General features: G+C 41.3%; 1 protein-coding gene across 1 annotated transcript in view; it reads left to right on the forward strand.

Moving 5' to 3' along the window:
• The window catches only part of HHAT (hedgehog acyltransferase), a 271581-nt gene that overhangs the window by 202133 nt on the left and 52334 nt on the right, over nt 1–17114 (forward strand). The window contains exon 11 of the mRNA XM_089528314.1: nt 6777–6921. Within this exon, the coding sequence (XP_089384440.1) occupies nt 6777–6921 (145 nt within the window). The remainder of the gene's footprint in view (nt 1–6776; nt 6922–17114) is intronic.

The raw sequence follows: 17114 nt of genomic DNA on the forward strand, positions 1-17114 counted from the left end.
CTTGATACCATTGAATGGCTTCCTACAGTTCAAAATCAAAAACGACTTGTTTTATCATTTAAAGAGTCTACTATTCCAGCTATGATCCTGAAAATAAGACCTTATTTAGCATCTTTTCAAATTTTTCCCTTTAGAGTGTTCTCAATTGATACAGTTAAACCGCTGCTTAGTTATACCATAGCAAGTAATAGACCTTCCGCCAAAAGGCCATCAGAAGCTACTAGTCTTCCTCTCCCCTATAAGACCATCCAAAAATATAACAGAGGAACCCAGTACCACCCTCCAACAGTAGACGAGACTAATCTCGGTGATATTGAGATCATCAGTGCTTCCAGTTTGCGGTCTAGGAATGAACAAATGGACATTCTAGACAAGCTAGAAAATCTTAAGAAAATATTACAAGAGACCACGGTGACAGCAGGACCGCTCATTGATCTCATTTCACCACCAATAGATCTTAACTGTGATCACGTTGAGAATAATCTAACAGAAAACAAACAACCCTCTTCAAACTGCTCTTATAGTATATTTGAAGTAAACAGTGATCAGCTTACACAAATAAACAAGAAGCTAGACTTTCCCCTTTTACAAACAGAAGTCAGCCAGCGTTCTGCTGGAAATCTGGCTCTGGAGAAAGATCTTCAGGCACAACCTCAGAACCTGCAGGCGATTGGCCATTCTATGCTGGAAACCTGGCAGTCCACTCTTGACCCATCAGCCCAACATAAAGCTGATGCTCCCTCAATTTCCCATAACCTTGTCCCATGACAATCCCCAAAAGATAATGTATTTCCCCTTCCAATATGGACCTCCACGAGCGGGTTTGTATCCCCTAAAGCTCAACACCCCCGTGATGATGTGCCGTTTCCAGTTTTTAGTAACCCAAGTGCCTCTTCCTCAGAACCTTCTCTTCTTAAGTGCTTATCCTGGAATGTGGCCGGTTGGAACTCTAAGATTAAGGACCCTGGTGTGATAGATTACATCAACAAGTTTGACGTGATACTCCTCCAAGAGACATGGTGCACGTCCGGAATAGTTTGCAATGGCTATACCATCTTCGACTTACCTGCTATTCCATCTCCTGGCAAAGGCAGACCTAGTGCGGGTCTCGCCATCCTGATTTCTACATCACTCAAAGCTACTACCAAGTGTTTGTCATTTTGTGAAACATTTGCCATGGCCTGCCTAATTGATTTTGGTATTTTGGGCTTGTTAATGATAAATGTTTATATTCCTCCCAAGCTCCACCAAGACCGCAGTAAAAAGGTGTGGGAAATATTAGAAAATTACATATTATATTAATAAAAATACTCCAGCCCAGTGATCCATGTTCTTAGCACCTGTTAAAAGAAGGTACATAATAATAAAGGAAGAATTGGTTACAAATCAGTTAAGGAAGAATCAGTTCTTCCTTAAAAAGAAGCATCAGTTGTATTAGAAGAAGAGTCAGCAATCTTATTATGGAGAACAGAAAGGTTTTTTTTCTCATTTTAAGTTAATGCGTTATTTTAATTTACAGTGGACCCTTGTTATACACTGGGGTTTGGTTCCAAGATCCCCCGTGGATAACAAAATCTGTGGATGCTCAAGTCCCATTAAATATAATGACATAGAAAAATGGTGTCCCTTATAAAAAATGGAAAATTAAGGTTTGATATTTGAAATGTATACTTTTTTTTACATTTTCAAACTGTGAATGCTTGACTCCATGTATAAAAAATCCATGTACAAGAAGGGCCGACTGTATTTATTGTTCCAACCCATCGGCCCTATTAGCTTATAAAGCAGATTTTCCAAGCCAGATAATAATAATAATAATAATAATAATAATAATAATAAATAATTTTATTTGTATACTGTTTTTCCCTAGATCAAAATGGTTTACAGACTATAAAACTATTAAAACTATTAAAAACATCTCATAAAAATAGATAAAAACATGTAATACAATTATAAAATACAATCATTCATAGGGTAAGGCAGAGAATCGATGGCATCAAGATGCTTTCCCCAATCCATAACTATACAGGATCTTGAAGCACAAAGATGTACAACTGAACACTAATGTTAGGATTGTCCATACCACCACATTTCCCATCATTGTATTTGGGTGTGAGAGCTGGAGGGTGAAAAAAGCTGATAGAAAGAAAATCAACTCATTTGAAATTTGGTGCTGGAGAAGAGTTCTACAGATACCACGAAAGGCTAAAAAGACAAACAATTGGATCCTAGAACAAGCCTGAACTCTTCCTAGAAGCCAAGATGAATAATTGAGGCTGTCGTATTTTGGCCACGTGATGGGAAAGCATGACTCACTAGAAAAGATGATAATGCTTGGAAAGGCAGAAAGCAGTACAAAGAGATGAAGACCATATACCAGATGGATCGACTTGATCAAGGAGAATATAGCCCCAAGTCTGCAGTACTTGAGCAGATAGGGTGTCTTGGAGGTGTTCTCTTCACAGAGTCACTATGTGTTGAGGCTGACTTGAAGGCACTTAAAGACAAGTATATTACAGTAGACCCTTGGTATCCACTGGGGCTTGTTTCCAGCACCCCTGTGGATACCAAAATCCATGGATTCTCAAGTCCCATTATATACAAAGGTGTAGTAAAATGGTTTTCATATGGCATTTTTATTTCCCAAATCATATGTCTCTGGTATGAAGTTTAGTTCTACCTTGTGTGTGTCATATAAAAAGTGAGCAGAGGAAACATATTATTTTGATTTTTCACTTCAGATGTCACAATGTCTTAAAGCCGGAACTGACAGATAGCAAATGAGCCATTTTTAGAGTTAGGTGGGTGGGAAGTAGGTGGATTTATAGCAAGCTTAAGGACCTGCTCTTGGGTATATTCAAGACTAAATTGCAAATTACAGATAGCAAATCTAAAAACTTCTTGTTGGAGATACTTTGAAAAGAAACCTTTCAGTAGCTCTAAAACTGCAATCAACTTAGGAAAAGCAGCCACTTTTGTGCCTCACATATGTCAAGTTCATAAACCCATTTCAATGTTGGTGAATAAGTGCTTGTATGGAATAATAGCACGCTGTTAGAAACTCTACACTGTGCCATGTAAACCATTCTTTGGCTCTGAAACTATATAAATCTCATCCTCCTTTACCAAAGTAATTAATTTTAACTTACTTTCTACTTTACTTGTATTGTTTGAAAAGTAATTTACAGTTATTACTCATTGCAATGTTAAAGACCCTCACTGCTTGTTACTTTTCCATAATTTCCCATTTCTGTTTTTTTTTTAAAGTAGCCCTTCTGATTGATAGAACAATGGCAAAATGCTACAACTTGAAATTCTTATCAAAATGTCTCTAAAACACATTTAAATGCTCTTTAAAAATAAATGTGAAACTTAACTAGGGAACACTAGCTGGTATCCTCATAGGGACAACTTATTTCTTTATGTCTTTGTTTTAGTTGTGGTAGAGGTTAATATTCTGTTCCCTTTCCAAAGTTTTCCCCAAGACATTGTTAGCCACTCTCTTCCCCCACCCCCTGCATTTTAGAGCTTTTAGAATGATAACCTCACTCACAGAGACCTGATAGTCTTCAGTGGATTAGGTCATTGATCTTCTTCTGGCAGATATAGCCAGTGGACATACAGTCAGCCCTCGGTATCTGCAGGGGGTCTGTTCTGGACCTCTCCCCCCAGATGCCAAAATCTGCAGATGCCGAAGTCTTATGGACCCCAATGGCATCATGGTCATGCAGCCACACTACCATTGGGGATAGTGGGATGGAGATCCTCCCTCCTTCCCTCCCTCCCTCCCTCCCCCCCCCCAAGGCTTATGCATGCACATGCTGCCATTGGGGACAACAAAGGCTTGCCGTCCGTGGATGGCAGATACTGAGGTCCCACTGTACACTTCTCTTGTTTCCAGAGAAGAAGGAGTCTCTGGCTGATTTCCACCAGCCATTGCATGGCCATAGTGAGGGGCTGTAGTGGCTAAATGGTGAGTTGTGGGGAGGGGAAGTTGAGATGAGAGATATAGCATAGTTCCACCTGACAAACTATTATGTTACACTGTGCCATATCACAATGGCGGAAACATCGATGTTTGTCTGACAAGACACTCCATGAGAACTTATTGGATCCTTATGGAGTGTCAATAGATGCAGTAAAGAATTGCGGCTGCAGAGTCTTGTCCAACAGAGCTGTTCAGGCTGGTTAAAGAGCTAACCCAACTGTCTCCCATCCTGAACCCTTTATTGGAACCAACTAAATCCTGCTGTGGTGCTTTTAATGACTTTTTTTGCAGATAAAATCTCTCAGATAAGGGTTGATCTGGATGCGGGCATTAAAACAGAAACAGAAAGCGAGGTGTCCAGTGACACTATGGATTATATTAGACTGGATCATTTTGAGTTTGTAAATACTGATGAAGTGGACAATATTCTTGGAAGTGTTAGGAGGACAACGTGCCCCCTTGATCCTTGCCCATCATGGTTGACCGTCCAGGGGGTGGGGATGCAATGAAAATATTATTACAACACATAATAAATGCATCCCTCAGGGAGGGAATGTTTCCATCTAAACTAAAACAAGAAATAGTAAGACCGCTATTTAAAAAAAACCTCCCTGGATCCCCTGGCGAGGACCAATTATAGACCGGTCTCTCTATTATCATTTTTGGGCAAGGTGATTGAGAGGGCAGTTGCCTTCTAGCTCCAGGTTGTCTTGGATGAAGCCAATTATCTGGACCCATTTCAAACTGGCTTTAGGACGGGATACGGAGTTGAGACGGCCATGGTTGCCTTAGTCGATGATCTCTGTCTGGGCATCAACAGGGAAAGTGACCCTGTTGGTGCTCCAGCAGCCTTCAATACCATCAACCATGGTATCCTTCTGGAATGCCTGAGGGAGTTAGGTATCAGGGGCACTGATTTGCAGTGGCTCAGGTCCTATCTCTCAGGAAGATTCCAAATGGTGTCACTTGGGGACAGTTATTTGTCCAAGAGGGAGCTCAAATTGGGCGTCCCTCAAGGTGCGATTCTGTCCCCAATGCTGTTTAACAATTATATGAAGCCGCTGGGAGAGATAATCCAAAGACACGGGGTGCGGTGTTATCAGATTTGAGTGTCTTCAGCATACAGATGTATTTCTCTATGTCTCCGACTGCTGCAGTGACTAAGAATGGCATCTCTCCTCTAGATGCCTGCCTTAGGTTGGTAATGGGCTGGATGAGGGAAAATAAACTCAAGTTGAATCCAGAGAAAATGCAGGTGCTTGCGATAGGTACCCCAAATCCAGGGACAGAGCTTTGTCAATCAGTCCTGGACGGGGTTACACTTCCCCTAACGGATGAAGTTCACAGTTTGGGAGTACTCCTGGATCCATCTCTACAGTTGTCATGTCAAGTAGATGCGATGACTAGGATTGCTTGGTACCGCTCCCCTTCCTGGACAAAAAGGACTTTGAAGCAGTGGTACATTCACTGGTAATCTCTCGTTTGGATTTCTGTAATGCACTCTATATGGGGCTACCTTTGTATCAAGTTCGGAAGGTTCAATTGGTTCAAAATGAGGCAGCCAGACTGGTCACTGGAACACTGAGGTCGGACTATATAACGTCTGTGTTGAAATCACTTCACTGGTTGCCGATTAGCTTCCGGGTACAGTACAGAGTGTTGGTTATTACCTTTAAAGCCCTACATGGCTTGGGCCCAAGTTACTTGAAGGAACGCCTCTCCCTACACAATCCGCCCCACACTCTCAGAACATCTGGGAAGAATTTATTAGAACACCGTAAGTCCAGGCTAACAACAATTTCTCATAGATCATTTATGAACACTGAGGTCGGACCATATAACATCTGTGTTGAAATCACTTCACTGGTTGCCGATTAGCTTCCAGGCACAGTACAGAGTGTTGGTTATTACCTTTAAAGCCCTACATGGCTTGGGCCCAAGTTACTTGAAGGAACGCCTCTCCCTACACAATCCGCCCCGCACTCTCAGAACATCTGGGAAGAATTTATTAGAACACCATAAGTCCAGACTAACAACAATTTCTCATAGATCATTTATGGCCGCAGCCCCCAAATTATGGAATAGTTTACCAGAAGAGATCCATCTTATTACCAACTTAGATGCCTTTAAGAAGGCTCTTAAGATGGATCTCTTCTGGTGGGCTTACCCACCTGACCTCTTATAGGAGATTTTAAGATAAAACGCTCTACTCTGGTTATAACGATAAGTTTTTGGATATTTCTGGTTGTTCAGATGAAGTTCTAATTTAAAATTATATTGTTAGTGTTTTGTTATCTGTATTTTTATACTTCTATTTTACTATTTTATTGATGTAATCCCACCACGATCTGCAGGGAGAGGCAGGAATGTAAATAAAAATTATTGTTGTTGTTGTTGTTGTTGTTGTTGTTAAAAAATAGAGAGTGGGGTAACTAACTGTGTAACAGGTTATTTCTTAGCTCTCTTTTAAGTGTGATATTCAAAGGCTGTGTGTGTTTTTGGGATGGTTTCATTGCACCTGGCAAAATTTCCTGGGGTGGTTAGGGTTAGGTTGTCAAGACAACCAGCACTTCTCCCTTTGTGTTCCTTTCCAAGTCAACAATTCTATGATTCTACGTGGTAGATTCCTGCACTGGCAGAGATGGGACTTTGGGGTTCCTTTCAATCTTGGGATTCTGTGGCCCCACCATCTTTAGCCCAGCAATCCCTCACTGAACTTTGTACTTCTCTGGTATTACAACAATGCTAGCTTTTACTGAATGCCACTTTCATTTTTCCCCACATTCAGAATCGTTTTTTGTCCCAGAGAGGTTTCCGACGGCTCCATGCAGCTCTGGCATCTATATCTACCACATTTTTGATTTTCTCCAACCTCATTTTTCTGGGAGGAAATATTGTTGGCAGAATCTACTGGAACAAGATTTTCCTAGAAGGTAAGTTATACCAATCCAAATTGGGTTGTGTGTGTGTGTTTTTTTTGTTTCAAAGTGTTATTAGAATTACCTTTCCAGTATGCTATTTGAGACTACAAAACAAAAACCCCCTCACACACACATAATCCACTGAGTGTCTATGCTACATGCTTCTTCTCCACTGAGTACTTCATGCATTTAGCATTTTAACAATGGTAGTAATCATAACATTTCCTCAAAGTTTTCATGGCTTACAGACCTACCTTTCATTTTTACATTGTGTTGTTTTATTTCGGGTCATCTTAGAACTCATTCTCTGCCAAAATGGTACAGTGCGCCCGTGTTATATGCGACTTTGAGCTTATGCACAAAGGTGTGTAGAGCCACACAGGAGCGTGTGGGGTGCAAGGGGTGGCGTGTCCCATTCAAATGAATGGGGTGCATGCCCATGGTGTGCATGCGCTGCTCCACCGCCACGCCACTGCGTGCACAAGCCCCATTCACTTGAATGGGGCTCGAACATACACACTATTTGGCTCACGTGGGGAGTCCGGAATGAATCCCCCACGTAAGCCAGGGGTGCACTGTACTTACAGTGAGTTATAGCAAGACAATTTCCAGGAAGGTAGCTCTGTCAGTCTATGATGACAAAAACAACAAAATGTCTTGTTCCTTGTTAATGACAATGCATTTTATGTAGCATAAATATATTTTATTTGGCATAAGCTTTTGTGGACCACAGCCCACCTCATCAGGTGACTGGTGTTGCCTCAGTTGTTGGATCATTATATAGTTACTGAGATAAAGGAATGAGTAAGTAGGATAAGATAATAATTATGTATAACAGAATAGTGCAAAATGCATACGTATTAGTGACAAACCTGTAAGCCAAAGCTTGATAGATTAAGTGGTGCAAGCTGTATCATTTAAGAACAGTGTCTGTTGTACAATTAGGCATAAGGAAATTCTCAGACAGGATGTTCAGATGTCATAACAAGCCAAAATGTTTAAAAGTCAAAATTCATAGGCCAGCAAGAAAATGTGTGGTCATAATGTGGTTTGTGGCTGGTTAAATTAACCATGGTTTAATTAGCACAGGTAGATTTCTACATATTTTGACTTCCTTCTATTTATTTTCCCCCTTACCAAAGAACAGCCAACTTCTAGAAGAGTAACTCACAGTTCTATGATTCTAACTGTGCTAGTCTCTTGTAGAAAAAAATACAGACAATAGGAGTTGAATAGCAAGTATGTCAGAAACATTCCTTCTCCTGTCCTAACAATGAACCAACTACATTAGTATGTATCATACTCATTTCCAGGTACTTCACTGATAAGTTGTTTTTCTGTACAGTTCCAATTGTTCCCATTCTGAAGTAAATAAAACCTGAAAGATCACCTTTAAGCAATTCACTGGATGGACAGCTACTCTCAACACTGAAAGGAAAAACTCATTTTAAAACCATGCACAGCAGTAGTATGATTTTTTCATTGTGAAGATGTAAGGGACATTAAATTAGGTTCTGTTAAAAAATAGCTTTTTGATGACCCTCTCTTTTCTTTTTATATGAAAGCTGGCCCCTAGAGGAATAATTCATGGGGGTGATGTCTAGTGTACCACTTGAATCCCTTGCTAGTGCTATGTATCTCACAAGCATAGACACATCACACATGACTGTTTTAATTCCCACTGCTCCACTAATGAAGAGCCATAACTCATTAAAGAATTCTCAGCCCAGGAATTTATTTTGAATCCCAGAAGTGAATAGAGCTTACAGTCATAAAGCACAAAAATCTTCTCCCAGTTACCAAAAGCTTTATTAATTTCAGTAGGATAGTTTAGGTAAATATGACTTTATCGGCAGAATAGAGACCCAGTGGAAAGACTCCCATGATTGGAACATTACAATTGAAGGGCATAAAAGAATATACAAAAAGAATAGATGTGGCAGAAAATGCGGGGAGGTGGCATTATATGTCAAAGACAAATTCAGTTGTATTTGCTTGCTTATGAGCTGATTTCATGCACTTTCTTCCCTGATCTCTCCCCCCCCCCAATTCATATATACATAGATCTCTGTATGAGCAAGTGAGTGAATAATGGCAATCTAGAAGATTAGGGAATGCATGCGCTCCATTCACTGAGGTGAAAACAAAAACAACACAGTGCTGATTGGTTGGGAGAATGTGTAAAAATAGTAAAAACAAATGTGAAACGAAGAGTGGGGAGAGAGAAGAGGAAGGGTTAGTCCAATCTACATGTTCACTACTGGTATCATGGCTGAATATTTCCATAAATAAAGGTTACATAAAATGCAATTTTATTGTTTCTTTTTCTGTCATGTTTTTATGTGTATGTGTGTGTACATTTAAAATCCCCTTACTCATTGCACCAGCAAAGGGGGAAAGGGGATTGGATAGGGGAGCATCCAGTCAGGGTGGATCTGTGGATGTTTAGCCTGGAGAAAATAAGGTTAAGAGGTGATATGATAGCCCTGTTTAAATACTTGAAGGGATGTCATATTGAGGAGGAAGCAAGCTTGTTTTCTGCTGCTCCAGAGACTAGAACACGGAACAATGGATGCAAACAGCAGGAAAAGAGATTCCTCTCAACATTAGGAGGAACTTCCTGACAGTAAGGGCTATTTGACAGTGGAACACACTCCCTCGGAGTGTAGTGGAGTCTCCTTCCTTAGAGGTCTTTAAATAGAGGCTGGATGGCCATCTGTCAGGGATGCTTTGATTGAAAGTCCCTGCATGGCAGGGGGGTTGGACTGGATGGCCCTTGTAATCTCTTCCAGCTCTATGAGTCTATGATCCAATAGATTGACAGGGCTGTTGGCTAATAGGTTTATGCATGCTGGCAAGTGGAAAAGAAACAAATTCACCAGAGGGAAATGTGAGGCCGGTTATGCCAATGTCACCTCATTGTATCTGTGTCTCATATTAATGGAGTAACTACGAGGTCACTATGGACCAGAAAAATGCAAGATGAAGCTGATATTTTTCGTCAGTATAGACGCTCCCTGAAGCTGAGCTGAGACTGGTTAGGCAAACGTAGAGCAACAAAAAGGGATTTTTCAGTTACATTTGAGGCAAGAGAATGGCCATGGGGACAACTGGACTGCTGTTCAGTTACTTAAGGATTTTTTAAAACTTTTGTATGGCTTTTAAATGATTCCATTGTGTTCAATGTGTGGCTTTTAAATTGTTTTAACATTTTTTAAAAAATAATTTGCTTTTTTTGGAAGCTGCTTTGTGTCATACTTTGGGAGAAAGGTGACATATAAATGCACACTGGGAGCTAGTTGTATTCCCCATCACCATGTACAGATGTGAGAGCTGGACAGTGGACAAAGCTGATAGGAAGAAAATCAACTCCTTTGAGATGTGGTGCTGGAGAAGAGTGCTGAGGATACAGTGGAAGGCTAAAAGGACAAGCAAATGGGTTCTAGAACAGATCAAGCCTGAACTCTCCCTGAAAGCCAAAATGAAGAAACTGAGGTTGTTGTACTGTAGCCACATCATGAGTAGGCATGACTCACTCAAAAAAGACAATAAAGCTAGGAAAGGTGGAAGGTAGTAGAAAGAGTGAAGACCACCTACTAGATAATAAATAGACTCAATCAAGGAGATTGTGGCACTGAGCCTGCAGGACCTGAGCAGAATAGTTCCCAATTGGCAAAGGGGTCAGATAAGGCTGTATCCTCTCATCCTATCTGTTCAACTTGTATTCAGAACATGTTATACGAAAAGCAGGATTGTATTCAGAACATATTATACTAAAAGCAGGATTGGACACAGAAGAAGGAGGAGTGAAAATAGGAGGAAGGAATATCAACAATCTAAGATATGCAGTCGACACCATACTACTAGCTGAAAACATCACAGACTTGGAACAAGTACTACAGAAGATCAAGGAGGAAAGTGAAAAGGCAGGCTTATTGTTGAACATAAAGAAAACAAAAATAAGGACCACAGAAAATTTACACAGATTCAACCTAGACAATAAGGAAATAGAAATAGTAAAAGAATTTTCATACCTTCGATCAAATATTGATCAGTGTGGGGACTGCAGTCAAGAAATTATAAGAACACTAAGAATGGAGAGGGCAGCTATGAGAGAACTAGAAAATATCCTAAAATGTAAAGACAAACAACTGAGCACGAAAGTTAGAATCATACAAGCCATTGTAACCCCTATTATCATGTATGGATATGAGAGCTGGACAGTTAAGAAAGCAAATAGGAAGAGAATTAATTCATTTGAGATGTGGTGCTGGAGAAGAGTGCTGAGGTTACCATGGATAGCAAAGAAGTCAGACAAATGGGTCCTAGAGCAGATCAAACCAGAAATCTCTCTGGAAGCCAGGATGACTAGACTGAGGCTGTCATACTTTGGCCACATCATGAGGAGGCACAACTCACTGGAAAAAACAATAATGCAGGAAAGGTAGAGGGAAGCAGAAAGAAAGAAAGGCCCACATGCTAGATGGATGGACTCTATTAAGGAGGTAATGGGTATGAATTTGCAGGACCTGAGCAGAGCAGTGGAGCATAGGGAGTGTTGGAGAAGTCTCATCTAAAGGGTCACCATGGGTCAAAATCGACTCGAGGGTGGATAACAACAACAATAACAATGTACATCTTGAAGAACCCGTTTTCTTGAAGCCACATGCAGATGAAAGTTGTAAATGCAATAATTACTTTTTGTTATTCATTACTCTCTCTTTACTGCAGTAAATAACAGTGATTATCCTCCAGGTAGGGAAACAAGTCCTAGTAGTGAGCACAAAAATGTAGGTATTTCAACCCACTGTGTGCAAAAATCCAGCATATTAAACAAAAGAAAACAAAAATGCTTGAATGCTATTCTTTATATTAAAAGTGACTTAGGCGGGTTACAGACCACCGAAATGCAGTGGTCTGCTGCCGCCGCCAGTTCCTGCGTCCAGGAACTGCAGCAGCCAAACGGCGCGGTTCCCGGACGCAGCAAAGAAGGAGCGCGAAAATCGCGCTCCTTCTTGCAGCCCGGAAGAGATGCTGCAAGGCGCTGGTCGCACACTCATGGCGTCACTTCCACCGTGCAACGTGCGGACGCAGAGCATCCATTACGTCAAAATGGCGGCGGCCATGTGGAATGGCCGCTGCCATTTGTTACAGACTCAGTCCGTGCTAGGGTTAAGGGCATCTGGAAGAGACGCCCCTTTCTAACCCTAGCACGGACTGAGTCCGTCCTAGGGTGCCCGTTTGTAACCGGCCTTAATTTCTGTTTGTTCTATAGCTGAAAATTATTCCCATTGTAGTATTTATGTTGAAAGCATTTTCTGTTGCCACACAGAATAAGACTGGTGGAAGAGGAGTTTTGTTGAATACAGTTTTGTGATTTGTTCCAGAAGTAAATGTTTCATTGCTAATCCTAAAGCTGTCCTTTTTGAGAGGACAATCGTTTTGACTCATTCACTGCCCTGAATATATATTATGCCTGCAGTGTTGAGTGGGAGACTGAAAAATATGCACTAAAATGGGAGATGGATTTAAAATATCCAGTATTTATATAACTTATAATTTTTACCCAGAGTTTGACGTGGCAAAGGGCAAACATCAAGCCATCCTCCATGCTAACTGCTGGCTAAAGCAGGCATCAACCTTCATGGACCAACATGACACAGACTAATACAATGAACCAACACTGGGATGGCAGCCTCTACGCTGGGGTTTGAAGTGTTAGGAACACAGCTATTTTTACTCCAGTTATGGTCCAACTTAATAACAATAATAATAATAAAATAATAATAAAATTTTATTTGTATACCGCTATTCCTAGGTAGATCATAGTGGTTCACAACATACAAAGATAATACAATAAAATAAACAACATATATCCCCAGTAACATCCAACAATCTGCCCACACCAATTAAAACTTCAGAATACAACCTAAAACATTACAACATAAAACCATTAAAACCCCCAATACAAACAATAGCTGGATCGAACAAATGTGCATCAAGGGAAGGGAGGATGGTATAATTAAGGAACATGGGGGAAAGCTTGTCGGAAAAGATAGGTCTTCAAATTTTTCCTAAATAAGTCTGTAGAGGTAACTGAGCAGAGCTCGTCGGGCAGAGAGTTCTAAATCTGTGGGGCTGAGATAGAAAATGCCCTTTGAGAAGATGAAATATATCTCGACTTAGGAACTCTTAACTGATTCTTCCCGCCTGACCTGAGAGTGCGGGGCGGACTGTATGGGAAGAGGCGGTCCTCCAAGTACCCTGGGCCCAAGCCATTTAGGGCTTTATAGGTGATAACCAACACCTTGTATTGCACTTGGAAGCGAATGGGCAGCCAATGTAGATCTTGTAGAATAGGTGTTATATGACTGGTCCTGGAGGATCCAGTGACCAATCTTGCTGCCATGTTCTGAACCAGTTGTAGCTTCCGAGTTTGGTACAAGGGTTGCCCCATGTAGAGCGCATTACAGAAATCTAACAGAGAGGTTACCAGAGCATGTACCACCGTTTCAAGGTCCCTCCGGCCCAGGTAGGGTCGCAGCTGGTGTATCAGCTGAAGCTGGTAACAGGTGCTCCTGACCGTCGCATCCACCTGAGACGTCAGGTGGAGCGATGAATCCAGAAGCACTCCCAAACTGCGAACTGGTTCCTTCAAGGGGAGCGTAACCCCGTTCAGGACAGGTGGACAAACCTCCTTCCCCGGGCCCGGGGAACCTATCACGAGTACTTCCGTTTTCTCTGGATTCAAGCTGAGTCTGTTTTCCCTCATCCAGCCCATTACTGACTCCAAGCAGGCATTTAGAGGAGAGATGCCATCCCTAGTCACTGAATCAGTCGGAGGCACAGAGAAACATATTTGGGTGTCATCAGCGTACTGATAACACCACGCCCCGTATCTCCGGATGATCTCTCCCAGCGGTTTCATGTAAATGTTAAATAGCATAGGGGACAAAATTGCTCCATGAGGGACACCCGATGTTAGTTCCCTCTTATCGGAACGACAGTCCCCCAACTGCACCATATGGAATCTGTCCAAGAGGTAGGAACGGAACCACTGGAGCGCAGTGCCCCCGATACCTAACTCCCTCAAGCATTCCAGAAGGATACCATGGTCGATGGTATTGAAAGCCGCTGAGATGTCCCAGAGCACTAACAGGGACACGCTACCCCTGTCCATGCCCAGGCGGAGATCATCGACTAAGGCGACCATGGCAGTCTCAACTCCATAGCCCGCCCAGAAGCCAGTTTGAAATGGGTCTAGAAAATCAGTTTCATCCAAGATCCCTTGGAGAACCGCTCTCTCAATCACCTTCCCTAGAAAAGGCAGCAGCGAAACAGGCTGATAGTTAATCCGATTCAGGGGGTCTAGGGAGGGCTTTTTAAGCAGAGGTTTAACAACTGCAGTTTTTAGATTAGATGGAAACCGCCCTTCCATAAAATATGAATTAATAATACGGCGCAACATGATGGTTACAGCCGTTCCCCCCTGAGCTCCCAGCCATGAAGGACAGGGATCCAATACCTTACCAGAGTGGTAACAGAATTCTGGAACAGCTATATTGAATGACAAGCAAAAAACATATTCCCCTGCTCTGTCAGTCAGTGCCCTTAGGAAAGTTATGAGCAGATGATAGAAAATGGAAGGGTAGTCACTGACAGTACTAAGACCTAAAATATGTAATAATGGCGGGTTACAGACCGCCAAAAAATATGTATGGAATACGTATTAGGGTTAGGAAGGGGCGGTGCTTCCGCACCCCCTAACCCTAGTACGTATTCCATACGTACAACATGGCAGCGCCCCTTCCACATGGGGGCCGCCATGTTTACGTATCGGACGCATAGCGTCCAGACATGTCGCGGCGCCTATGATGTCGCGAATGCGCCGCAAGAAGGAGCTCCATTTTGGAGCTCCTTTTTTGCTCCGCGCGGGAGTCGCGCGGTGTGGCTGCTGCGGCTCCCGCACGAAGCAAACGGTAGCGGCGGCAGACCGCCTCAAAGCGGCGGTCTATAACCCGCCATTAATAATAATAAACTCTTCGAACATCCGGGACAAATTTGTTGGAGGTCCCTAGGTCACATTTTGTGAAGACCTCACAGAGGGCTTTTGCCATTGCTGCCCCTTCTCTTTGGAATAAGCTCCCTGTAGAGCTCCGCTCCGCCGCTTCATTGGCTTCTTTTAAGAAAAATTTAAAAACGCATTTATTTCGGTTGGCCTTCCCACCTTAGTTAATTGTTTTTTCTCTGCCCCTTGTCCTTTTCCTTTTGACCCCGGACCATTGTAAATTGATTTTTCCCTTTTCTTGCCCTTGACATGTGTATTTTATTGATTCCTGTTCCCATTTCTTGTAGCAATGTTTTTAACCTTATATCGTACTGTTTTATCTTGCATTGTAATGTTTTTAACTTTTGTAAGCCGCCTTGATCATTTTTATGGAAAGGCGGGGTAAAAATAAAAATTATTATTATTATTATTATTAATAATAAATAATTTTTAATTTCTATTTTCCTGCCTCTCCCAGGTGGATTGAGGCGGGATTACAACCCAATACAATATACAAATACAAATCACAACAAAGAAAACAGCAATATAGTACAATAAAATATAAAAATAGATAACAATTAAAAATGATACTATCAAAGCAAAAGAGGCGAGAGATGTTTCAATCTAGGTCAAAGAGGTAGAAGAATATGTCTTATAAGAGATCAAGTGGGCAAGCTCGCCGGAAGATATCCATCTTAACTGCCCCTGTAGGGGCAGGTTGCAAGAGAAAATTTCCTCCCGCTGACGTGTTCCATGGCTTCACCTACAAGAAGTCAGCTGGCATAGGGATGGAAATAATATTTGAAAAGATTTGAAAATGACTGGAAAAAATGTTTACCAAATGTCAAGAAAACCTGACAACGAGAATCCTGGAATAATGGGACTTGCCATCGTTTGGGACTTATTCTATACAAAATGCACAAAAATGATTTTTTTTTTGTGTGTGCAGAAATGTTTTTTCCTGTGCAGGAAAGTAATATTATTTCCTGGACAGAAAATGTTGTTTCCTAAGCAGAAAATGCTATTTTCAGTACGAAAATACTATATACAAATTTTGAGCTGAAGAAAATCTTGAATTGTGTAGTCTTTTTAAGACTATAGTTTTTGAAAACTTTCTTACAAAAATTGATAATATTATTTGTTGTTTCCTGCAAGAGGAAAATAGGTGAATAATTGCACCTGACTGAACCCCAAACAAGATAAGTTCAAGCTGTTGCCAGCTGATGATTCAAGATGTTCACCAACCACCAAGTTCATTACTTTGAATGTCCTGTGTAAGCTAGGCTTATTGCTCCCTCTTCCAACACTGACATCATGTTGATCTGAATATTTGACTGTTATTGTATCTAATTTCATATCTTCCAAATGAGCCATTGCATTCCCAGATCAAATTGTCTTTGTACTTACAGTGGCAGCAATCTAGTTTGTTTAAGCCTGCCACAAAGAACACAGCTGACAGTAAATCATTTGAAATGTGGTGCAGGAGAAGCTTACAGCTTACCAACTGAAAAGAAATGAATGGGTCTTATTGCCATAGTGTTTAACTGAAAATGAGGACAAAGCACCACAAAATGTAGGGCATTCTAGAAAAATGTAGAACATGACCAAATAAAAGCTAAAAACACTAATATAAACATAAATATAAATGCTCAAAATGAAGGACATTTTGGAATTCCTGGACAGAAGGTTGAAAAGTAGGAAATGTCCTGGAAGAGGATATCTGGTCACCTTGCATATTGTAAATCCTGAATTCTCACTAGAAGTAATCAAACTGGGTGCTATGTTGGAAAAGACAATAATTCTAGGAAAACTGGAATGTAGTAGGAAAAGACTGACTGAATCAAGGAAGCCGTGGCTGCCCTGATTTGCAAGATCAGGACAGGGCAGTTGATGACTGGGTTTTTTGGAAGTCTCTTGTTCATAAGCTGACCATATATCAAAGTTTACTTGATGGCAGATAGCAACAGCAATTGCTGAGTACTGAACACAGTAGACAGTGACCACAAATGATGGTGTGGGCAACTCCATGTTTCACTAGAACATTATCTGGAAGGCTGAGAACTTCACCCTGCTTCCAAATCTGTGTTTGGACTGTGCCGTGAGCTATGAGCAACAAGAAAGAAGTCCAGAGCGTGCCACATTAAAACACTGCAATGTG

The sequence above is a fragment of the Sceloporus occidentalis genome, unplaced genomic scaffold (genome assembly GCF_023333645.1).
Source record: "Sceloporus occidentalis isolate IW3139 unplaced genomic scaffold, rSceOcc1.0.p SCAF_6, whole genome shotgun sequence".
NCBI lineage: Eukaryota > Metazoa > Chordata > Lepidosauria > Squamata > Phrynosomatidae > Sceloporus > Sceloporus occidentalis.